The sequence below is a fragment of the Mixophyes fleayi genome, chromosome 6, assembly GCF_038048845.1.
Source record: "Mixophyes fleayi isolate aMixFle1 chromosome 6, aMixFle1.hap1, whole genome shotgun sequence".
NCBI classification, from domain to species: domain Eukaryota; kingdom Metazoa; phylum Chordata; class Amphibia; order Anura; family Limnodynastidae; genus Mixophyes; species Mixophyes fleayi.
This window is the reverse complement of record NC_134407.1, coordinates 160,982,534-161,008,503: the sequence shown is the minus strand read 5'-3', so window position 1 is coordinate 161,008,503 and position 25,970 is coordinate 160,982,534. Positions and strand designations below refer to the sequence as shown.

Sequence of the window (25,970 nt, the reverse complement as noted above, 5' to 3'; positions counted from 1 at the left end):
GTTTTTAATGTCTACTGAACATAAAATACATTTTTACAGTTGCTCTTGATAGCATACACATGGTATAGCATGCATAAGAGACTCATCGCTACTGATCAGAACATAGACTAACCCTGTAGCCGGAGCAAGAGATGAGACAGAAAAGCGAGTACCTTGATTCAGATGTGGCTGCTTGCACTTGAATCTGGCACATCCCTACTGTATATTGACTACGGAAAAAGGCCCTTTCTCTGTCCCTTTCACTCCCCAAAATCGTAGACTGTAGTAAGTGTCCTTTGCGCTCGAAAACAGAGTGGACAGGGCTGCGTTCACGGACTCCTGGTTCTGGACATGCGCAGACTGATTTTGCGTACGAAATTGGCAGATACGTGCCTTGATGAATCAGGCCCGGAGTGTGCAAATGCATTACACTGTATTAACACTAAACTATTGTCCATATATACATCTCATTTTCTCATTCTCTACACAGTAGTAGTACCCGTGCATAATGAGCTTCCTCTACCGTACTTCTACATGCTAAGAGAGATATACATTATAATTTATTATGCTGTGAAATATCTGGGCAATTTCTTCAGAATTCCTGATATCCATCAAAGGTGATAAATAAGTCATCTTGTGGGGTTTAACTTACAAGTACCTGACATAACACATGGAGGGATATACCCGTTTTTATTTTGGTCTATTCTACATCGATCTCTACCAATTTCCTTGCATTTCTCCTATATCCTCATTCATTCGTCCGCAACTTTTCACTTTTATTTAACGTCCTCCCTCTCATCCCTCCTGTGCATGGCGAACAGGAGAGATGAGGTTAGGATGAAACGTAGACAGAAAAGGAGGTTGCCTAGGGGTTTCAGGACACAGGTTCTGCACATAATACTAAGACTTTCAGGAGAACTGTGTCTTCGATTTGAAGTCTACAGCTACAGGTCCATGGTTTGTTAGACTTTTTTAAGGACATCCCAATGCACAGAATGCTAAAATGTAATAACTACAGCATAATGACCATGCAGTTATACTATGTGTATCTTTGGTGGCTTTGAGGGATAAACTAAAAAGGGAATCTTGCTTGGTTGCCTAAGACCTAATCCCTGACAATAATGTTACCTTTATTTATTTTATTTTTTTGGTGCAGGTAGCATACTCCTTCAGTTCTGAGTCCCCACTTAGAGCAGAGCAGGGATCGGAATAAGCGTGAGGGTATGGGACAATGGCACATTAATGTCTACCTCTGCATCAGTTCCTGTCCCACGGGCTGCTAAGAGATATAGTCTTCACAGCAGCCAATCGCAGAGCAGCACATCAAGACCCCTGAGACTTTAGTATCAATATAATGCATTTAAATTACTGAACAGCTGCCTTTTTTAAATTATATGAGAGATGTGCACCAGCACACTTCCACTCCAACCTATAGGTTTGCAAATGTTGCCTAATGTTAGGTAGCAGCATATCAAGGCATGACCCTCCCCAGCTGTTGTCCATTTATCTATCCTACAAAGGATTGTTTGGTTGTGGTATAAAATTCAACCATTTTCTCACAGGTTAGCCTTCTTAGGCGTGAATGTGATATGATAATAGAATTTTAATGTATTTTATAACATAGATTCAAATGTAGGCATACAGAAAAAATGAGGACCTTTTATTCTGTTACAAATATACATATTTATATTGGTAAGGACAGTCACCAGAAACAATTTTCTGTTGCCGTGAAGTGTATGATTTTTATAGCGAATACTGCCTCACCCTCTTTCCCCGTAAGACTACTGGATTATCTGCTTCACTTGCTGTTATGTACAAACAGGTATGGTTGAAAAATGTAACAAAAGGAATTTTTATTTTCAATGTAGACTGCAGGGGACACTGCTGCTCAACGTCATGCCGGTCTTAAACCCTTTGGGAAGAAAAACATCTGGAAAAGCATAGCTGTATTTTATATGAAACAGGGACATTTTTTCCTCTTAAATTCTCATTTATTCAATGCTGCGTTACTTAATTTTATAGAACATTTTATAAAGTATTTTGAAAGTGCTATGGCATTACCACATTAACATGTAATTTAATTTAACTTTTTTTATAGTTTGAAAGAGCTGAGCCAAAAATATTCTAAGAAATAAGAAAAAAAATGTATCTAAGTAATTAATTGTAATAACATAACTGCTTGTTGTCTGTGTTCTGAGAGACTAAGTACTTGTTAAGTGTAGTGGTATTATAAGGGTTCTAATTAACACAAAAAAGATTAGCAATATTTATGTTGTAATTCCCCCTAGGTTCATGTAAGGTTAATAGAGACCCTTTGCCTCTTTAAATGACATAATTTGACGTTTTGGTCCTACAGAATGGTTTCACATAGGGTATGACTCACGTTAATGGAAAGGTTAAAGATTTTTTTTTTTTAAGAAATATATCGCACTTAAATTAGTTTAGACAGCATGACATCAGAGAGTAATTAAATTGGTTTTGGTTGGAATTCCGGTTCCAATTCCTGAGTTCAGGTTTGTAAAAGATTTCTGAGCACCTGCAAGACGCTGTGTGTGAAATATTTTCACTGGAAAGGATTCAAATCTTTAAAAAAGGGTTTTACACAGAGGCAGCATTACGCCATTCTTCCTCCTTGGAAAAAAAAACTCTCAGATTTAAACAAGACTCCTTCAAGTATTCAGACAGTTTTCAAGCAGAAAAGCGGGAGGCAAACTTTACCTTTCAGGAGCAAGTTCTTTACAGCTGCTCACTGGAGAAAATAGATTAGAGCAGAATTCATGTTAGTTTCCACTATGGGACTGGATACCAACATTAAGCAAATAGATTTAAAGAGGAAACTAAGAAGAAAGTTGTTCCTGATAACATTGGTTTTTAATTTGTTTCATGTTGTCGTATGCCAATTTGGTGGACCCTTTGCTTTTTTTTTCTTCTGTGATGTTCAGAGGGAAATCAGAAGATGAAAATACTGAAACTTATCCCCTTACTGCTTTGGTATCTGATTTGGGACTACCTCAATCTAGTCCCTTTGGTATTCGGCCTTTCTGAACAAGGGCAAACTCACCCAGGAACTAAATTAGGGATTCCTGTAGCAGCAGGGAAGGAGAAGACCCCTTTACTGAAGGTCAACACAACTAGAGCTGGAAATGTTGGACATGGAGCTGGCCTTGCAAAGGTTAGGACTAAGGGTGCTGTTCTCCAAACCAAGGTTCTACTACCCAAAAATGATGAACCAAAGAAGGAAGCTTCGAAAAGACCTACTCCTGAAACCAAAAATGGAAACACTGAGATTAAGCAACCTGCGGTGAAACTTGCGAACACAAGGCCATTGCTCCTTGGCGGAAAGGCCTCTACCAAAATTGTCAATGTCCATGCAGATTCTGCTGGATTCAAACCCAAAAAGCCTACAACCCCTATTCCAGAGAAAGAACAAAAAGACACTTTTAAGCACCCACTTATCACTCCTCATGAATACATGCTATCACTGTACAGAACTCTATCTGATGCTGAAAAGAAAGGTGTAAATGGAAGTCTGAAACTCGAGGCTGGGTTAGCTAACACTATCACTAGTTTTATAGACAAAGGTCAAGGTAAGAATGTGCCAACTATGATGAGATCCTCTTGCAATATTTGCAAGTAGCAAAATCATTGGTTCTGTCCGTAACAATATCATGTAAAAGCTGAGTTTCTTTTATTACCAAGTTCAGATAATTGTGTACCACCTGCTCTTGGTTCACAAACATCTATTGATGGCTCACGTCTAGCTTCATTTTTCTTTCTTCCATTCAAAACACATATACATATTTTATGAGTTTGATAAAGGAAAACAACTACTGTTAATACTACAGTATTTTCATGTAGCTGTGCATGATTCTGCACAGCTAAAATGATTCACTTTGCTAGAGGCAGGGAAATGGTTACTGATATAATTTTGTAGACAAAAAAAAGACAGGGTTCTTTGAAAAAGTGACCTGCACCTGTTAGAGTGAACAAGAAAAGTATCGTGCTTTTCTATGGTCCTGAATTTCTCCTGAATGTTCTGATTCTTTGTTCTGAATTTTGCTAATGTTTCATAAGTTATGACACTTTATTGCTATTTAACTGTATTTTTTTTAAAATTATTTTATTCATGTATTGATTTATTGTTCTGTTTTTAATCTAATAGTTAAATTTAATTACATACATTTTCCTAAGCCAATTTTTATCATAGAAGTTTTAAAATCTTACTTTTCGATAAAGTACAATTTGGATTTTTTTTTCTCAAAATTTTCAAGAACAATAAGGTCATTTATTGCTGTTTTAGATGTGACATTATTCAAAGTTAAGCTTTTTTCTCTCATTTTTAAGTATGAGAACATTCGTCATTTCCTTGATGAAGTTTATATTTAAAATTCTTAATGTCGAGGTGTATTTATCTAAAAGTTGATTTAATCTATTATAATTCGGAGCTGCAGGGTTATTCTGCACAGGAACTATGTGTGATTGTATAGTTTGACAAAAAAATCACTCCGTTTCCAAGTGAAAATAAACAATTTGTCTGCTCCTCTGATGTAACAGACTTATAGCAGAGAAACAGACAAAACATTGTTCTAAGGTTTTTTAGAGAAGACTTACTGAGTGGCAACATATATTTTGGCTATTTGACTATTTTCGTGAAGGTTTAGTTGTAAAAGATCTCCTTGGTAACAAAATATTTTATACTGCAGTCTCTATGGAATATAATGAATATACAAACCATCATGTTTATAATTAAAATCAATTTTAAGTACTCCACTAGTGTGCAGGACATGTTAAAAGACTCAATAGAGGCATTTTCAGCAAAGTATTGTATAATGCATATTATAAACACCTGTAGCTAATAAAGCGCACAGCACTTTGGATCCTGCAGTGCAGTAAATCATGTGAATTTCCCCATTATATAAGCCCTTAATCACAGCAGTGAAAACAAGCAGATTCTGCAAGATTTGTGCCTCAAGTATAGAGGAAATTGATGTTCCAATAACAGCACATTATGACCATAAAGGCAAATGGTCCATTTACTAATGAGTGTACTTAATACCATAGTGCTGATCAGTAGACATGCCAAAAATGAGAAATTTAATATTTAAAACATGTGACAGGACCTAATTCGGTCACCGGTCAGTAACAAACAGCACTATATTTATTAAGGACAGTTTGTAATAGAAGCGGCTCTGAGTAAGCCAGAAGGGTTTTTGTGTGCATTTGGTTATAGAAAAACAAAAAAAACAGTGCTATGTAAAGCATAACAACCAATCAGATTTTAGATGTGATTTGTTGCAGTTTAAACAATTACAGCTAACGTCTGCTATGAGTTACAGCAGATTTGTGCACACAGCATTTTTTTATTAAATAAATGTTGTGTTTATTGAAATGGATGTTACTTTATACATAAAGCATAGAAACTTGCTATAGCATTCTTATGAATTGCTAATAAATGTGTTTATTCATAGTAAAACAAGCCAGCTAAACAAAATATTCATAATTTTCAATAAATAATTATTGACTTTTTTTTATATATATATTTTTTTTAAGATGAACGAATGACAGTGACAAGAAGACAAAAATACTTATTTGATATAAGTGCACTGGAAAAAGATGGCTTGCTTGGTGCAGAACTGCGTATTCTAAGGAAAAGACCCACAGATGCCAAATTCCAGCTTTCTGGAAAATCCTCACAGATAAAATTATACATTTGCCCATCGAACAAGAAACCAGCTTCTCTTCTGGACTCCCGAGCTCTGAGCAATATCGACACTCCAAAGTGGGAAGTTTTTGATATTTGGAAACTTTTCAAAAACTTCAAGAACACTGCTCATTTGTGTTTTGAACTAGAGGTGTTGGACAAGGGGAAGCCTGTTGACTTAAAGACTGTGGGGTTTAATAGAACTGGTCGACAGACTAATGAGAAAGCTATTTTCCTTGTCTTTGGTAGGACAAAGAAACGGGACTTGTTTTTTAATGAAATTAAAGCCAGGTCTGGCCAAGATGATAAAACTGTTTATGAATATTTATTCAACCAAAGGAGAAAGAGAAGAGCTCCATTCCCAGCAAGAAAGAGGCCGAATAAGAATTCAAAAGCAAGATGTAGCAAGAAGCCCCTTCATGTCAACTTCAAGGACATGGGGTGGGATGACTGGATTATTGCACCTTTGGAGTATGAGGCATATCATTGTGAAGGCCTATGTGAATTCCCACTGAGGTCTCACTTAGAGCCTACAAATCATGCAGTGATCCAAACTTTGATGAACTCAATGGATCCAGAGACTACGCCCCCTACCTGTTGTGTTCCAACAAGGCTCAGTCCAATCAGCATCCTATATATAGACTCTGCTAACAATGTGGTCTACAAACAATATGAGGACATGGTGGTTGAGTCTTGTGGTTGCAGGTAGCAAGATTTGTTAAAGGTACTGATCTAAAGGACAAATTAAAATAGGCGGAATATTTAGTTGGGGTGCAAGATTATAACGCACTTTGAGAAATTACCACTGTACAGAATGTGTATGAAATATTGTTCCATATTTCCAAACTATGAACCTATACTACAAGAATAAACTGTTGGAAAATCACTTTGTAACAAGATCTTCACAAATATGACCAGGAATTTTAACTAATTACTAATAAATATGAACAATAAATATATATGTAGAGGTAATAATGTTAAGGGAATAATCAACAGCAATGTACTTGTTCATTTTGTCAAAAAATGTAAATGAAAAAAATTCTGTTTTTTGAAGATAAACAATTTCTAAAGCATATTTATTGGTCTTTGGATGTTTATATTAAGAAATCAATTTTCAATGCACAAGGGTGATTGTAGAATGGTATTTTATTTATGAAGGCAGGAAGGAAAGGTTGTCATCTTCAAGATATTCACTATATAGGAATTAATTATGGTTAGGAACATAAATTCCATATCAAGAAGATTATTTTATCAGACGATAATACAGCTTTAATGTCAGCTCACAATCTTTAATTTATAGTTTTAAAATAGACTTATGAGTATTATATGTATATGTTTATTGACAATGTATAGACTTATGTGAAACTACGTATAGACTTATGTGACACTACAGTGTGATACACCTATTGTATTTGGATTAATTCTTGAATCTATCTTTGAAGGTAGTTGTAAGTTTATCAAACATTATAGTATTAAAGGTTTTTAATGGGAGACTACACCTTAAAGCAAATTTTGTCTTACCTACCATAAAAATACATTACAGACAATGTATGTTCAATATTAAAACAGTAATATCTATGAATACATAATACATTTCTTCAAAAGTTTTTGCTTGGTAAGAACATATACCCAACGGTACCAATGTCTAAAAGACGTACAATTTTGTGACTTGGTCTTTGTAAAACATATGGGCTCTAAGTCTGTCACATGGTCAATTTATGACTTTATTTTTTTTTAAATATTGGATACTATGTTAACTTTTGACAAAATGTTGTATGATTTATTATTTAGTGACTAGAGTCACTGTAACACTGCATTTTGTGCAGTGATCGAAGTGGATATTTAGAAGTGGTGGTATGGAATGTAATCAGATAGTTTTACAATGAAGGCAGTAGTAGAAGTGGCATTATGACATACTAGCATATAGCAGCCCACTTCGACCCATGGTTATATGATTAGTATTGTTTACTAATGTCAATTCCCAGCAATGTTAGTAATAAATGGTAAACTAAAGGCTCTCTGTGCGGAATGACCAATATTTTGGTAAACACACAAAATCATCATAACACTTATAGCAGTCATTATAATAGAATATCATTATATGATTTTTGTAAGTAAAATTTTCTATATGTTTAAATAAAAAAAAAAAATATTAAACTAAAAGCAAAAAACAAATTAGGACTCAACAGCAGTCATGTTGTATACTGTACCTTAATCAAGGTAGCTAGGTCATTGTAAAGATTTACAGTATAAATCAAGATATAGCTTACTTTATTTCAAGCTAAAACAATCTATTTACTTTGCTAATGAATATAAGAAAAAAAACCTGGAAAAAGTAATCTCAGTGTAAAATGAATTAAAGCTGGATCACGCAGGACTCTGCTTATTCTCACTCTGCAGTGATACAGCTCAAAACTGAGAACTACAATAAAGCTCTGTTTAAGAAGACTGGACTGACTAAGCCCTTTAGCTTTATGAGTTATGGCGCAAGCTAACTCCTCCTTCTGGAAATAGATTGGGAGGTATTCTTGGGAGTAGGCTATACATGGGCAGATTATACTAAGGATGTTGTCCAAAAGTGAATAACCCCTTTAGATATTACATATGTTTAACCAGCAACACCACCTTTACACGAAAGGCAGAATAGGTGGGATTGAAAATCCGTGACCGCACTGTTTGTGAGCTATTCAATCCCTCAGCACTTTGATACATGTCTATTCTCCTCCTGTGTTTGAATTTCACCTCTTGATTAAGCCACAGTGGGTTGGAGAGCAGCTGAGTGAATTTCACACATATCTTCAAATCTAAGAAAATACAGTCAAATAAAAATCAGTAGAATTGTATCCATAAGTTTCCATAAAGCATAACTTACAGTAGTTCACCCATAAAATTAACCAATCCTCTATATGAATAAAAACAAAAATTAAGAGTACGAAAATTGTCTATACAAATGTCTTATAATATGCATTTTGAAATCTAGAATAGCTTTTCTGATTTATACTGATTAGCAATGCTAAGCCACAATAAAGCTCTGTAAATTTGCTTTTGATTGCTACTAATCTAGTACGGTTGGAGCCTTGGTAGTTCTTGAGTGATAAAATGTCAGTATATGGTATGTCAGAAATGAATAAATTATTATAAAATGCTTGTGTATATTTTTACGCCCTGACTGTATCAATTTATATTTTAATTAAATGGTGCTTGTGACCTTTGCAACCCAACAAAAATCAAACTTACCTGCGCCATGTCCTGGCATTCTATCTGCGGCATCTATAGTAGTGTGAAGCATTCTGTAACCGCTGTAAATAGAATACTGGGTCAGGCGCATTGACAGGTTCACTTTGGTAAAATAAGGAGGTGAGATGATGTGGTAGTCGCTAAATACATATTTATTTTACACAGCTCCCAACACACACACAAACATTAAACAATAACATATATTTTATGGGGTGGAGATACTTTCAGAAAACAAAATATAGTTTACCTTCTTACATTAATTGGTTTCCATATAGTTTAAACCAAACACTGGGCCACATATCTAACATCATGTTTTCTCAATCTATTAAAGCTCCACATTTTAGGTGTCGAAAGGTATAGGAAGACTAAACTTCTGGAGTAGAATGAGGTTGTGAACTAGCATGAGTGAAAGGCTGGTAGTCTCCCCATTAACATAAATAAATAAATGCTCTGTATAGATCAATTGATTCAGACACAAAGAAATGGAAAGTGACATCACAGAAAGTTTCAACAACTTATCAGCCAATCAGGAGCTCACTTAACAGGCAAATCCAGTTAATAAAGCACTTGATACACTTTAGATCATGGTTGTCCAACCCGCGGCCCGCGGGCCGCATGCGGCCCAGCATGCCTGTAAATGTGGCCCAGCAGGAGTTTTGGTTGTGGCAAGGGGCAGCACTGAAAAAAAAAATCCTGCAAAAAAAAAAAAAAAGAAAATACTTACCTTGCGGTCACGTCAGCTGGCGCTCCGGCTCCCTCCCTGGTCTCATCCTCCGTGTGGCGCTCGCAGTGAATGTCGGGGGTGACATCATCATACCCGACATCCATTGCGTAGTGCAGCACAGAGGAGTCACCCGCGCAAACTATCAGCAGCAGTGAAAGATTATCCAGTATCTTATTGTTGTTACTCTGAATTTGGCTTTCTGCACCATGCAGTTATGAACTAGCTGTGTTCTCTGTATGTATCTAATATAAATATTAAGAGATGATTGTATTTTTAATATTTTAAACCATTTTAAATGTGCAGTGCTGTGTAGGGTGAAAATATCACCCACTGTTACCCTCATCGGAGGCTGCTCCATGAGCCATTTTTCCCGCCACCCTATCTTTAAATCTCTGTAGATTTCTATTAGTCCTCCTGATGCTATCTATATCGGTGACCATTTCATACTGGTCAATAAAAAAAATGATTCATGGGTGCAGAAAGAGAGGAAAAAAAAGTTTTGGGCATTTAATTCCCCGAACCCCACTAAGGGACAGATGCAGGTAAGTTAGATTGTAGCTGGTAATGGGAATACTGCTTTAATCAGGATTCTGCAACAGGTTTCCTAACTCTTACTAACTTCATTTCCAAGTAAGTTTGATATGTTAACTATGTTTTCTATGTTTTTTTCGATGATCAGCTATCCTTAGGGTTAGTGTATTTTATGTGTGGCCCAAACCAACTTGTCATCTTCCAATGTGGCCCAGGGAAGCTAAAAGGTTGGATACCCCTGCTTTAGATGCTGTCATTTGTCAATGTCTGATTAGAAAACTGAATTGTCCTGTAAAAATAGGACAGGTGGCCATGACTATTTTAAAAAGGGGTATTTGTTCTAGGCACTGTAATGGCTAGAAGAGGGCCTAAAATAGCTTCTACATTAGCCCCTTTGTGTCCCAACAAAAAAGGTCCTTGCTTGACTATGTTCTTCCTAAAATACCTTATGTCAAATTAGAAAAACAAAACAAAAAAACAATCACTAATGTCTTAAAGTGATCCTGCAATTGGCAAACCTACTTACCGTTCTAGAAAATGGATGATGGGCCATGAACGCTGAATATTATATGTTTAGCTTTTTATATGATTACAAAAATTATTGTGAGTTTGATTGATCAGTTTGACATAAAGATGAAGACCCTGAAGAGGGGGATTTCCAATTGCTAATGGTATATGCTCTAATCTCTAAAAGGTCAAGCTTGAAAACAAGAACACCTTCAGTGAATATATTTATAAAAATAAACACATGGAAAAGTTTAGTGCTTGTACATGATATTTCTAAAATAGACTTGACATTTATGAATCAAGAGCAAGTGATGACATGATATATAAGGATGGGTGAATTTCTGCTATGAAACTTATTATACTTCTTCATTAATACTTACATGAAATCTGCAGTCTAATAGTTATTTGATGATTTTTGCAAACTGGTCAGTGGTGGGTTGTCATCCTAGCATCAGCTGACCTTCCTCCAAAATGACCAACATGACCAATCAGGTATGTAAAGTTTATATTTCAGTGTAACATCATCATATACCCCTAATTGATGGCTGCTAGCTGCAAATGTTTGTGACCAGTCCACTCATGCAACATATTTTTATGTATATCTATAATTTATTTTACAGTTAAATTTATGTTTTGTTATAGCTTTATGCTTTAATTTGTGTGATTTTAATGCTGTTTTCCTTGCCTTCACTCTTCACCCTCCTGTCCCGTTTCATATACCCTCATTTCTTACATCGACCCTTGACTTCCAGTAATATGTATAAACTTCCAGATGTTGGAGCAGATTGAAAACCTTCAGCAAGGCATTGTGATAGTAGGTGGATATTTAAAGTGTATTTTTAGAAACATAAAATTTGACAGCAGATAAAAACCACTTGGTCCATCTAGTCTGCCCTTTTTTTAACCTATGGTAACCTCAAACCCTATTTGATTCCTAGTTCTTTGTAAGGATATCCTTATGTCTATCCCAAGCATGTTTAAATTGCTCTACTGTATTAGCCTCTACCACCTGTGATGGGAGGCTATTCCACTAATCCACTACTGTTTCTGTGAAGTCATTTTTCCTCAAATTCCCTCTGAACCTACTTCCCTCCAGTTTCACTGCATGTCCTCGTGTGCCAATACCGCCATTGAAGAATGTTTCCCTTCTGTACTTTGCTGAAACCCTTGATATAGTTTAACATTTCTGTTACGTCCCCCCTTTCCCTTCTCTGCTCCAAACTATTCAAATTAAGATCTTTTGGTCTTTCTGGGTACAGTAGGCTATGCACCATTCTAGTTGCCCTTCTTTGTACAGTCTCTAATGTATTTATATCCTTCTGGAGATATGGCCTCCAGAACTGAACACAGTATTCTAGATGAGGCCGCACCAATGACCTATACAGTGGCATTATTACTTCTTTCTTTCTGCTCCTGATTCCTCTCCCTATGCAACCAAGCATCTGACTTGTCTTTCTCATTGCTTTGTTACATTGCTTTCCTGCATTTAAGTCACCTGAAATAGTAACTCCTAGATCTCTTTCCACCTCAGTAGTTTCCATTATAGTGCCATTAATACTCTAATTAGCCTTTGGATTTTTGAGACTCAACTGCATGATTTTGCATTTTTCTTCATTGAACTGTAGTTGGCACAGTCTTAACCATTCTTGTTGTCTGCCTAGATCATCAATCATTTGTTTTATCCCTCCTGGTTTGTCGACCATGTTGCATATCTGTGTGTCATCTTCAAAAAGGCATACTTTCTCTTCAATACTATTTGCAATGATATACATTTTTTAGGTGAGGATATAAGCCTAGTATAGCTAAAGCACTAATAAACAAGGAGCTTTGACTCATATTCATAAAATTAAGGATGACAAAGGAACTATTTGTCAACAGACAGCGGAAATAGCCATATTGTAAAGCTATTTCTCCAAATTATACAGCTAAAATAATTTTCTATCTGCTGAAATTATTATACAGAAAGGTCACCACATAGAAACCTACTTAAACACAATCGCATAAGCAAACATTTCAGACAATATGAAGAAAGTTCTCTATTGATGCTTTTTTAATCATGGAAATGAATGTAGGATATAAATTACAGATGGTCCAAGCCATAATACCCAATTAGTATATAGACCATTTTTTCTTCATGTCATACATTCATTACTTGTATCACTGGGAGATATTTGGCATAATCCCAAATTTTATTAGTAGTCCTCTAGAAATACATGTTGTTAAATGGGGATTTGTTATGTCACATGTTATGGCAAATAAAACATTGGATTTAGTAAATGAGGACAAAATATAGAAGTAAGTCCTTATTATTTCAAAAGTCTGAGATTTAAATAAATCCCTTCTAATGAAAGGGTTTTGTCTATGTAATTCACCTATAGATGATCTGTCACAAATTCCCAAATTATCTCATTATTTTGCCTGTATAAGGCTATACTACATAAACAGATTTATATTTCCCTAGAATATGTTAAATGGTTCTATTCCCTATTGAGCATATAATCATAATCTTATCATACAGAATTAAGGTATCTCTTTCCATTCCACACATATACTATTACATATATTACATGTATTATTTCAAGAAAATCACTATGGTCATGCCATCACAAAAGTTGGCATGATGATTTAATTAAATTGAAACAATTCCTATTCAAACAATCCAAAGCATGGTGGAACAGGGTGACGTTCTAGAGTTATTTGAAACAAAATATGATTCCTTGAGAACTAAAATTTGTCCATGTTATGAATTGTCATCTCTGAATTAAAGAAAGAGTGGGTGAAAACCCTCACACAATGTTCTGTGGCGTTCATAAATTTATTAATCAGACATGATACGATGATCCTTCAGGTATACACCATGGAAATTGAGACTTAAAGAGACAAGTTAAAAAAAATGTAAAATATAGGAGTTTCAGAGAAATCTTGAACACAACAAGAAAGAGTTAGACCTTAGATTGACCACGAAAAATCAAAGAAAACTGGCTTATATGATACAAGTACATCCAGATATACATGGCCTGCGCGTTGGAGATAGATTGGAGATGGATACCATAGCATTGTGTGCGGTTGATATATTATTATTTCTTTTGGGCATGCAACACTCCTTATCAGCTCTCTTGTCTGTATTAACTATATTTGTGTCATTCTAGTGACTTAGAGTCAACTGGGACAAATCTAACATATCTTCAATTCCGGAACACTGTCCGACTACTCCTGTTCCACATCCTGCCTTGCAATGGACCGATAAATTTATGTACTTGAATATCTGGATCTCGAACAATATGTCCCGATATTTCAAATATAATATTCAGCGTCAAATTGACTATATGAAAGATAGGATGCAGGCTTATAAGAAGATGCCACTCACAATCACAGAGCGTATCAATCTCATTAAAATGATTGTACTAGCGGAATTGTTATACAGTATGTCCTGCAAGAATTGCCTTTTTATGTCCTTAAAGCTGTTTTTCAGAAGATCATTATATAGTGTCCTTGGTATGGGGGGACAAGAGTTTAAGCTCACCACTCTGTGTAGATCTCAAAGAATGGGTGGACTTGCCCTCCCAAGTTTCCAGTTATACTATTATGCCTCACAGTTATCACATATTAGGCAATGGGTGATGTCTAGATCTTACACTGACCTACATGACTACTTAACTGCTGAAGAAGGCTCCCTTTATGTACGGATCCATTTCCTTATGGCAAATAGACACAATAGGCAATGTTCCCCTTTGCTGTCTCATGCATTGAAAATATGGCACCTTTCTTCCAAGCTCATTGATGGTTCCGGATATGATCCGGGAACCCCCCTTTGATTCAATACTAACCTTGGTGAACTTATAAGTATGGATGTTGCGGCTGCCTGGCGCAAATTTGGGATCTACTATCTGGGTAAACAATATGAGGGAGGGTCTCTTCGATGATTTGACCAACTTGAATTGGTGCATGGAATTCCTAGGACCTACTTTTAAACATTTATGTAGTAGAGTACTTATAAAGTCACTGCATCAGCAAGATTTAGGCAAATCCAATTTTTTCTCTTACATAGGGCTTACTTTACTCCTATTCGTCTCTGCAAATTTAATGGAAATCAAGTGGAAACCTGTCCTACATGTGGGCCAGCAGGGCAACTTCTGGCATATGCTGTGGGATTGCTCTCATGTAGCTACGTTCTGGGGAGAAGTCATGGATTGTATAATGAAATCTAATTTGGAAATTCCATCTATTAGTCCAAAAATGTGTATATCTGGTTTAGGTCTAACCGAAAAGATACATAAACTAATTAGACAGCTAATGTCCACTCTCTTTATGTTGGCAAAAGTTATTATTGCCAGAAAATGGATGGCACCAGAACGTCCATTCTTTGGAGATTGGTTGATCTGGTCAATGATATACAGTTTTTTTACAGGCTTTTATAAAGTTTTGAGAATGGCACAAATATTATTTTTCACAAAGTCTGCTGCCTCAGTTTTTATGATGACAATTTGCATATACTCCAGAATGTCATGAGGAGTGATCAGATGAATTGCAATTAATTTCTCCCTCTTTGCCATGACAATGAACTTTATCCCAACACTGCATTTCAGCCCTGCCACAAAAGGACCCACTGACATCAGGTCAGTGATTCTCTCGTTAACACAGGTGAGAGTGTTGATGAGGACAAGGCTGGAGATAACGCTGTCATGCTGATTGAGTTAGAATAACAGACTAGAAGCTTTAAAAAGAGGGTGGTGCTTGAAATCATTGTTCTTCCTCTGTTAATCATGGTTATCTGCAAGGAAACGTGCAGTCATCATAGCTTTGCACAGAAAGGGCTTCACAAGCAAGGATATTGCTGCTAGTAAGATTGCACCTAAATCAACCATTTATTGGATCATCGAGAACTTGAAGGAGAGAGGCTCAATAGTTGTGAAGAAGGCTTCAGGGCGCCCAAGAACTTCCAACAGACACTAGGACCAGCTCCTAAAGTTGATTCAGCTGCGGGATTGGGGCAACACCAGTGCAGAGCTTGCTCAGGAATGGCAGTAGGCAGGTGTGAGTGCATCTGCCCGCACAGTGAGGCAGAGACTTTTGGAGGATGGCCTGGTGTCATGAAGACAGGCAAAGAAACCACTTTCAGGAAAATTATCAGGGACAAACTGATATTCTGCAAAAGGTACAGGGATTGGATTACTGAGGACTGGGATAAAGTAATTTTCTATGATGAATCCCCTTTCAGATTGTTTGGGGCATCTGAAAAAACGCTTGTCCAGAGAAGGAAAGGTGAGCGCTACCATCAGTCCTGTGTCATGCCAACAGTAAAGCATCCTCATACCAATTATGTGTGGGGTTGCTTCTCAGTCAAGGGAGTGGCCTCACTCACATTTTGCCTAAGAACACAGCCAGGAATAAAGAATGGTACCAAAACATCCTCCAAGAGCAATTTCTCCCGACCATCCAAGAACAGTTTGGTGTCGAACAATGCCTTTTCCAGCATGATGGAGCACCTTGCCATAAGGCGAAAGTAATAACTAAGTGGCTCGGGGATCAAAACTTCTAAATTTTGGGTCTATGGCCAGGAAACTCCCCAGACCTTAATCCCATTGAGAACTTGTTGACAATCCTCAAGAGGCGGGTGGACAATAAAAATTCATTAGGCAACAATGGGTGGCCATCAGTCAGAATGTGGATTGACAGCATGCCAGGGCGAATTGCAGAGGTCTTCAAACAAAAGCGTCAACACTGCAAATATTGACTCTTTGCATAAACTTAATGTAATTGTCAATAAAAGCCTTTGACACTTATGAAATGCTTGTAATTTTACTTCAGTATACCATCTGACAAAAAGGTCTAACAACACTGAAGCAACAAACTTTGTAAAGACCATTCTCAAAACTTTTGGCCATGACTGTAGTTGGTCACTAAAGATACATGTATAAGAGTCATAATAAATTTGATAAATATTAGAAAATCTGGTATCGTTGGCGGAAATCACCATTTGTTATTGAAAATCTAAGATAGTTGGACTGTTCTTGAGAAAATGTGCTATCTGGAGAGGCACCCTGTCATTCAAAACACCATATGTAGATATATGTTATATTTTATTGCTTTCATATAATTTGTTCTCCGTGAAAAACAACTATACTTTTATGTACATTACTAAGCTTAGTCTCACAGTGTCACAGGCGGGTAGTTTCTCCTGCAGGTGGCACCGCATCGTTCTGATGGTGGGTGCCATCTTGTCTTGAGGTCTGCAGATGCACAGATAAGCTCCTCTATTTAAAACCTCCCCTCTTGATCCTTCTTCATTGGCTGGGCATTTAAGGTACCTGATATACCTATTAGGTGCCTGTTCTTTGTGCTCACTCCTGTTTGTGTTAGGATCTGGCTGCTTGTGCTCCTCCATATCTTCCAGCTCTTATTATTGTATTGGACTCCACACTGAATCTGCAACTACTTGTCACTCACCGTACTGTGAGTGCCTCTTCCCGGACATTTAGGAACCGTGGCCGTCCTCCATCCTGAGGGTCTGCGCATGCGCAGCCCTTTCCTATACTTCAGTGTATGTCCCTTTAACTCAATTGGCAGATCAGGCAACCTCCCTATATTAAGCACCTGTGGTCAACACCACGTTGCCTGATCTTGGAGTCTCATTCCTCATGAGTCTCTGAAGGTGTTCCTGTATTACTCGTGTATTCAGCGCTGCTGATTCCTGTGGTTTCCAAACCACTTCTACTACTGTGGTTCCATACCACTTCTACCATCAACTGTATCATCATGACTGTTTGCTGATTCCTATCCGCTGCCTCCGTGCACTACAGTCTTCTAAACCACTTCTACGTTATTTTACATCTATGTGACTGTTTGCTCATTGCTATCCGCTGCCTCCGTGCACTCCAGCTTTTACTTCACTCACCTGCTTCTCATCAAGTCTGTTTGCTGATTCCTATCCGCTGCCTCCGTGCACTACAGTCTCCTGCTGGCAACTCGCCTGTGTTCAACATCGTGACTGCCAGCTGATTGCTATCCGCTGCCTCCGTGCACTACAGTCTCCTGCTTGCAACTCGCCTGTGTTCATCATCGTGACTGCCAGCTGAATACTATCCGCTGCCTCCGTGCACTACAGTCTCCTGCTTTCAACTCGTCTGTGTTCAACATCGTGACTGCCAGCTGATTACTATCCGCTGCCTCCGTGCACTACAGTCTCATCTCATCTTTGCTGTGACTTCCTCGAGCCTGCCGCTTTCATTACCATCTGCTACACTTCGTGATCAACAGCTCCTGCCCTGCGCTGCACTCCTGTTTCCCATCGCTGTTGGTTCCTGTGGTTGCTACTGGTTACCTCCGTGTGCCGCTGAGTCCTGCTGCTGTGGTCAGCGCTATCCTCCATCTCCTGCTGATCCACTCTCCACGCCTTCACGTGTTCCACTGGTCTCTACCCTCCTGTCAGCATTTGATTTGTATCTCATCTACTACCCTCTGCTGGATCATCTCCATTCTCCTGGGTCTCCTATGAGTCCAGTTCCACGTGTTGCTGACTCCTGTGAATTCGTGTCCCTGTTGGTCTACTCACCTGTGCGCTGCACCTGCTAGACCGCTGCCTCACCTATCCAGGGACTTCCTATCCAGGCGGTCTCCCGCCGCTCAGGTACCGCTGCTATCCCATCTGACTGCTACTGCTGAACCACGGTATGCATACTTCTCATTGACTGTGCTGTGTATTGCATATCTTGCTGGACTGTGTTTGGTTCTCTCTGGAGTCTGCTATCCGCTGAGTCTATTGCCATCATTGACTGTGTTATAATTGTGCTGGACTACTTCAAGAGACTTTCTAGATTGCAGACCTGCTCAGTCATTTATATCTATATGTATATCTATATTGTGCATATTACTGTGGATCGTGTATAGGTGCCTGTGTATATCCTGTGTTGCAGTCTTCCCCTGTGCACCTCCTCACATATATATTCAGTGGTACAACTTGCTGATGTCAGACCACTGATCCCTGTTTCCGGTATCACCTGTTCCATCATCCTCTCACATAGCTGTGGTACAACTTGCTGCCGCAGACCACTGACTACCCGGATACCTCCACTTGGATTCCATTCCTTCACTCAGACAGCGGTACAACTTGCTACCCGCAGACCGCTGACTCTCATCACCTCCTTGTTTCTGTTGGACATTCCTCCTCCCTATAGCAGTGGTACAGCTTGCTATCGCAGACCACTGACTATCTTCACGTGTCCTTGTCCATACAGTTCCTTGTGTATTATTACCTCATTATTACCAGTGTTGCTAGTCATAGACTTTCCTGAGCATCTCATCGGCCATCATTTCATGTTCCGTGATCACCTAGCTACCAGAGTACTCGATTACCATCTACATTGCTCTGGTAAGCCTACCATCTGGTGATCCCTGGGTAAAGACTCCTAGTGCCCGTGACAGTAAGATCAGGCCATGACAGACCCAGATACGGAGCCTACAGCCAAAGAGATGCTGCGGCATCTGGTTACCCGTATTGAGCAACAGGAAGTTCGCCAACGGCATTTACTGCGGTGTTACCAGGCGTTAGCCTCCCAAAGACCGTCTGTGCAAGATGCCACAACTACTGTTGATGCTCCTGTGCCTTCCTCCGTTTCCCCAGTGCCATCCCAGGTGTTTACAGCTTCCACGCTTCACCTGCCTACTCCGTCAAAATACGATGGAGACCCCAAAACTTGTAGGGGTTTTCTTACTCAATGCTCAGTTCATTTTGAGCTCCAACCTCAAAATTTTTCTACCCATCGTTCCAGAGTGGCCTATCTTATTTCATTGTTTTCTGGACAAGCTCTCGCATGGGCTTCCCCTCTGTGGGAGAGAAACGATCCATTGTTACAGGATAGTGCCGAATTTATTTCCAGGTTCCGAAGTGTATTCGATGAACCAGGTCGTGTTATTTCCGCTGCATCCAGCATTCTCCGTCTTCGCCAAGGATCTCGCACTGTGGCTCAGTATGTCATTCAATTTAGGATCTTAGCCTCTGAACTTCAGTGGAACACTGAAGCATTAATTGCCGCCTTCTGGCAGGGGCTTTCCGATAAAATTAAAAACGCACTGACTTCACAAGAACTACCCTCCTCTTTAGAAGATTTGATCTCTCTTTGCCATCGTGTAGACCTGAGGTTTCGTGAAAGAGAACCTGAGAAAACAACTTCGGTTAAAACACCTCTTCTCTCAAATCCTCAATTTCACACAGCTTCATCTCCGGTGATACCCATGGAGATAGGTCGCTCCAAATTAACTTTAGAGGAGAGGGACCGAAGAATAAAGAATAGACTTTGTATCTATTGTGCCGATTCTACGCATATGCTCAATTCTTGTCCCAGGAAATGCCGGGCTCTAACCAATACTGGGGAGATAAGGTTAGGGTTCCTGGAGTCCTCTCCATCTTCTACGAAATTAAAAGCCTGCGCTTTTGATGTTACGATTTCCTTTGCTACCAAATCCTTTGAGTCACAGGCATTGATTGATTCTGGAGCAGCAGGAAATTTCATTTCTAAATCCCTAGTGAATCAATGGTCCCTACCAGTGATTACTTTGAAAACACCGATTACTGTGACTGCTATGGATGGATCACGTCTCATCAATGGTCTCATCACCCAGAGTACGTCTCCAGTAACGCTTCAGATTGGTGGGCTACACCATGAAGAGATTTCGTTTTTAATTCTTCCTGTTACGACAAGTCCGATTGTCTTAGGCCTTCCATGGCTTCAATGTCATTCTCCCCAGATTGACTGGCGCACTTCTCAAGTTACATCTTGGGGAGCTGAATGTCATCATCGTTGTCTCTCTCAAATTGTTTCATTCAAAAGACAGCATTCGTCTATTCCACCAGGTCCTCCTCCACAGGATCCTTCATCTACGGATCTGTGTGATAAGGTTCAGTCTGAACGCCTTCCTCCTCATCGGGCGTTCGTGACGTCATCGGACGTTGAAGATGGATCTCAGGAGTCATCTTCAAAAAGTCAAGTGCTGGTGGTTCACGGTCACCATCCGTCTTTTCCGGAATTTCCTGCCCTCCCGCCCACCCAAGTCCCTGCAGTGGAAACTGCTTGTCAGACCTTTAAAAATATCTGGTCTCAGGTCAAAACCTGTTTAAAGAAGACATCTATCAAATATAAATCTTTCGCAGATAAGAGGAGGCGGGCTATTCCACCACTAAAAATTGGAGATCGTGTCTGGTTATCTACTAAAAACATTCGTTTGAAGGTTCCATCTATGAAATTCGCCCCTCGTTTTATTGGTCCATATAGGATCATTCAAGTTATCAATCCAGTATGTGTGAAACTCCTTCTTCCTAAGAGTCTTCGGATTTCTAATGCCTTCCATGTATCCTTGCTCAAACCTCTTATTATCAACCGTTTCTCAACTCCTCCCTCAGCTCCGCAGCCAGTTCAAGTTCATCAGGAGGAGGATTTTGAGATTACCGAGGTACTAGATGCAAAAATTTCGCGAGGAGTCCTCCGTTTCCTCGTTCATTGGAAGGGCTTTGGTCCTGAGGAGCGCTCTTGGATCAAAGCTGAAGATCTTAATGCTCCTGCCCTTTTGAAGAAGTTCTACTCCAAAAATCCGGACAAGGCCGGTTCCAGGCGTTCTGTGCCCACCTTTAAAAGGGGGGGTACTGTCACTCACCGTACTGTGAGTGCCTCTTCCCGGACATTTAGGAACCGTGGCCGTCCTCCATCCTGAGGGTCTGCGCATGCGCAGCCCTTTCCTATACTTCAGTGTATGTCCCTTTAACTCAATTGGCAGATCAGGCAACCTCCCTATATTAAGCACCTGTGGTCAACACCACGTTGCCTGATCTTGGAGTCTCATTCCTCATGAGTCTCTGAAGGTGTTCCTGTATTACTCGTGTATTCAGCGCTGCTGATTCCTGTGGTTTCCAAACCACTTCTACTACTGTGGTTCCATACCACTTCTACCATCAACTGTATCATCATGACTGTTTGCTGATTCCTATCCGCTGCCTCCGTGCACTACAGTCTTCTAAACCACTTCTACGTTATTTTACATCTATGTGACTGTTTGCTCATTGCTATCCGCTGCCTCCGTGCACTCCAGCTTTTACTTCACTCACCTGCTTCTCATCAAGTCTGTTTGCTGATTCCTATCCGCTGCCTCCGTGCACTACAGTCTCCTGCTGGCAACTCGCCTGTGTTCAACATCGTGACTGCCAGCTGATTGCTATCCGCTGCCTCCGTGCACTACAGTCTCCTGCTTGCAACTCGCCTGTGTTCATCATCGTGACTGCCAGCTGAATACTATCCGCTGCCTCCGTGCACTACAGTCTCCTGCTTTCAACTCGTCTGTGTTCAACATCGTGACTGCCAGCTGATTACTATCCGCTGCCTCCGTGCACTACAGTCTCATCTCATCTTTGCTGTGACTTCCTCGAGCCTGCCGCTTTCATTACCATCTGCTACACTTCGTGATCAACAGCTCCTGCCCTGCGCTGCACTCCTGTTTCCCATCGCTGTTGGTTCCTGTGGTTGCTACTGGTTACCTCCGTGTGCCGCTGAGTCCTGCTGCTGTGGTCAGCGCTATCCTCCATCTCCTGCTGATCCACTCTCCACGCCTTCACGTGTTCCACTGGTCTCTACCCTCCTGTCAGCATTTGATTTGTATCTCATCTACTACCCTCTGCTGGATCATCTCCATTCTCCTGGGTCTCCTATGAGTCCAGTTCCACGTGTTGCTGACTCCTGTGAATTCGTGTCCCTGTTGGTCTACTCACCTGTGCGCTGCACCTGCTAGACCGCTGCCTCACCTATCCAGGGACTTCCTATCCAGGCGGTCTCCCGCCGCTCAGGTACCGCTGCTATCCCATCTGACTGCTACTGCTGAACCACGGTATGCATACTTCTCATTGACTGTGCTGTGTATTGCATATCTTGCTGGACTGTGTTTGGTTCTCTCTGGAGTCTGCTATCCGCTGAGTCTATTGCCATCATTGACTGTGTTATAATTGTGCTGGACTACTTCAAGAGACTTTCTAGATTGCAGACCTGCTCAGTCATTTATATCTATATGTATATCTATATTGTGCATATTACTGTGGATCGTGTATAGGTGCCTGTGTATATCCTGTGTTGCAGTCTTCCCCTGTGCACCTCCTCACATATATATTCAGTGGTACAACTTGCTGATGTCAGACCACTGATCCCTGTTTCCGGTATCACCTGTTCCATCATCCTCTCACATAGCTGTGGTACAACTTGCTGCCGCAGACCACTGACTACCCGGATACCTCCACTTGGATTCCATTCCTTCACTCAGACAGCGGTACAACTTGCTACCCGCAGACCGCTGACTCTCATCACCTCCTTGTTTCTGTTGGACATTCCTCCTCCCTATAGCAGTGGTACAGCTTGCTATCGCAGACCACTGACTATCTTCACGTGTCCTTGTCCATACAGTTCCTTGTGTATTATTACCTCATTATTACCAGTGTTGCTAGTCATAGACTTTCCTGAGCATCTCATCGGCCATCATTTCATGTTCCGTGATCACCTAGCTACCAGAGTACTCGATTACCATCTACATTGCTCTGGTAAGCCTACCATCTGGTGATCCCTGGGTAAAGACTCCTAGTGCCCGTGACAGTAAGATCAGGCCATGACAGACCCAGATACGGAGCCTACAGCCAAAGAGATGCTGCGGCATCTGGTTACCCGTATTGAGCAACAGGAAGTTCGCCAACGGCATTTACTGCGGTGTTACCAGGCGTTAGCCTCCCAAAGACCGTCTGTGCAAGATGCCACAACTACTGTTGATGCTCCTGTGCCTTCCTCCGTTTCCCCAGTGCCATCCCAGGTGTTTACAGCTTCCACGCTTCACCTGCCTACTCCGTCAAAATACGATGGAGACCCCAAAACTTGTAGGGGTTTTCTTACTCAATGCTCAGTTCATTTTGAGCTCCAACCTCAAAATTTTTCTACCCATCGTTCCAGAGTGGCCTATCTTATTTCATTGTTTTCTGGACAAGCTCTCGCATGGGCTTCCCCTCTGTGGGAGAGAAACGATCCATTGTTACAGGATAGTGCCGAATTTATTTCCAGGTTCCGAAGTGTATTCGATGAACCAGGTCGTGTTATTTCCGCTGCATCCAGCATTCTCCGTCTTCGCCAAGGATCTCGCACTGTGGCTCAGTATGTCATTCAATTTAGGATCTTAGCCTCTGAACTTCAGTGGAACACTGAAGCATTAATTGCCGCCTTCTGGCAGGGGCTTTCCGATAAAATTAAAAACGCACTGACTTCACAAGAACTACCCTCCTCTTTAGAAGATTTGATCTCTCTTTGCCATCGTGTAGACCTGAGGTTTCGTGAAAGAGAACCTGAGAAAACAACTTCGGTTAAAACACCTCTTCTCTCAAATCCTCAATTTCACACAGCTTCATCTCCGGTGATACCCATGGAGATAGGTCGCTCCAAATTAACTTTAGAGGAGAGGGACCGAAGAATAAAGAATAGACTTTGTATCTATTGTGCCGATTCTACGCATATGCTCAATTCTTGTCCCAGGAAATGCCGGGCTCTAACCAATACTGGGGAGATAAGGTTAGGGTTCCTGGAGTCCTCTCCATCTTCTACGAAATTAAAAGCCTGCGCTTTTGATGTTACGATTTCCTTTGCTACCAAATCCTTTGAGTCACAGGCATTGATTGATTCTGGAGCAGCAGGAAATTTCATTTCTAAATCCCTAGTGAATCAATGGTCCCTACCAGTGATTACTTTGAAAACACCGATTACTGTGACTGCTATGGATGGATCACGTCTCATCAATGGTCTCATCACCCAGAGTACGTCTCCAGTAACGCTTCAGATTGGTGGGCTACACCATGAAGAGATTTCGTTTTTAATTCTTCCTGTTACGACAAGTCCGATTGTCTTAGGCCTTCCATGGCTTCAATGTCATTCTCCCCAGATTGACTGGCGCACTTCTCAAGTTACATCTTGGGGAGCTGAATGTCATCATCGTTGTCTCTCTCAAATGGTTTCATTCAAAAGACAGCATTCGTCTATTCCACCAGGTCCTCCTCCACAGGATCCTTCATCTACGGATCTGTGTGATAAGGTTCAGTCTGAACGCCTTCCTCCTCATCGGGCGTTCGTGACGTCATCGGACGTTGAAGATGGATCTCAGGAGTCATCTTCAAAAAGTCAAGTGCTGGTGGTTCACGGTCACCATCCGTCTTTTCCGGAATTTCCTGCCCTCCCGCCCACCCAAGTCCCTGCAGTGGAAACTGCTTGTCAGACCTTTAAAAATATCTGGTCTCAGGTCAAAACCTGTTTAAAGAAGACATCTATCAAATATAAATCTTTCGCAGATAAGAGGAGGCGGGCTATTCCACCACTAAAAATTGGAGATCGTGTCTGGTTATCTACTAAAAACATTCGTTTGAAGGTTCCATCTATGAAATTCGCCCCTCGTTTTATTGGTCCATATAGGATCATTCAAGTTATCAATCCAGTATGTGTGAAACTCCTTCTTCCTAAGAGTCTTCGGATTTCTAATGCCTTCCATGTATCCTTGCTCAAACCTCTTATTATCAACCGTTTCTCAACTCCTCCCTCAGCTCCGCAGCCAGTTCAAGTTCATCAGGAGGAGGATTTTGAGATTACCGAGGTACTAGATGCAAAAATTTCGCGAGGAGTCCTCCGTTTCCTCGTTCATTGGAAGGGCTTTGGTCCTGAGGAGCGCTCTTGGATCAAAGCTGAAGATCTTAATGCTCCTGCCCTTTTGAAGAAGTTCTACTCCAAAAATCCGGACAAGGCCGGTTCCAGGCGTTCTGTGCCCACCTTTAAAAGGGGGGGTACTGTCACTCACCGTACTGTGAGTGCCTCTTCCCGGACATTTAGGAACCGTGGCCGTCCTCCATCCTGAGGGTCTGCGCATGCGCAGCCCTTTCCTATACTTCAGTGTATGTCCCTTTAACTCAATTGGCAGATCAGGCAACCTCCCTATATTAAGCACCTGTGGTCAACACCACGTTGCCTGATCTTGGAGTCTCATTCCTCATGAGTCTCTGAAGGTGTTCCTGTATTACTCGTGTATTCAGCGCTGCTGATTCCTGTGGTTTCCAAACCACTTCTACTACTGTGGTTCCATACCACTTCTACCATCAACTGTATCATCATGACTGTTTGCTGATTCCTATCCGCTGCCTCCGTGCACTACAGTCTTCTAAACCACTTCTACGTTATTTTACATCTATGTGACTGTTTGCTCATTGCTATCCGCTGCCTCCGTGCACTCCAGCTTTTACTTCAC

General features: G+C 40.4%; 1 protein-coding gene across 1 annotated transcript; it reads left to right on the top strand.

Moving 5' to 3' along the window:
* Window positions 1-2,935: 2,935 nt before the first annotated feature.
* On the top strand, window positions 2,936-6,398 carry GDF5 (growth differentiation factor 5). Its single transcript, XM_075215327.1, has 2 exons — window positions 2,936-3,566; window positions 5,530-6,398. Exons 1-2 carry the CDS (start codon window positions 2,936-2,938, stop codon window positions 6,387-6,389), a joined length of 1,491 nt encoding a protein of 496 aa, XP_075071428.1. The 3' UTR covers window positions 6,390-6,398.
* The last annotated feature ends 19,572 nt before the right edge of the window (window positions 6,399-25,970 follow it).

What these genes read in the sequence shown, in the direction of transcription:
- GDF5 (XM_075215327.1), top strand. Translation starts at nt 2,936, where the DNA reads ATGAAAATACTGAAACTTATCCCCTTACTGCTTTGGTATCTGATTTGG. An exon ending in TTTTATAGACAAAGGTCAAG is followed by an intron (nt 3,567 to 5,529) that starts GTAAGAATGTGC and finishes ATTTTTTTTAAG; the next exon opens with ATGAACGAATGACAGTGACA.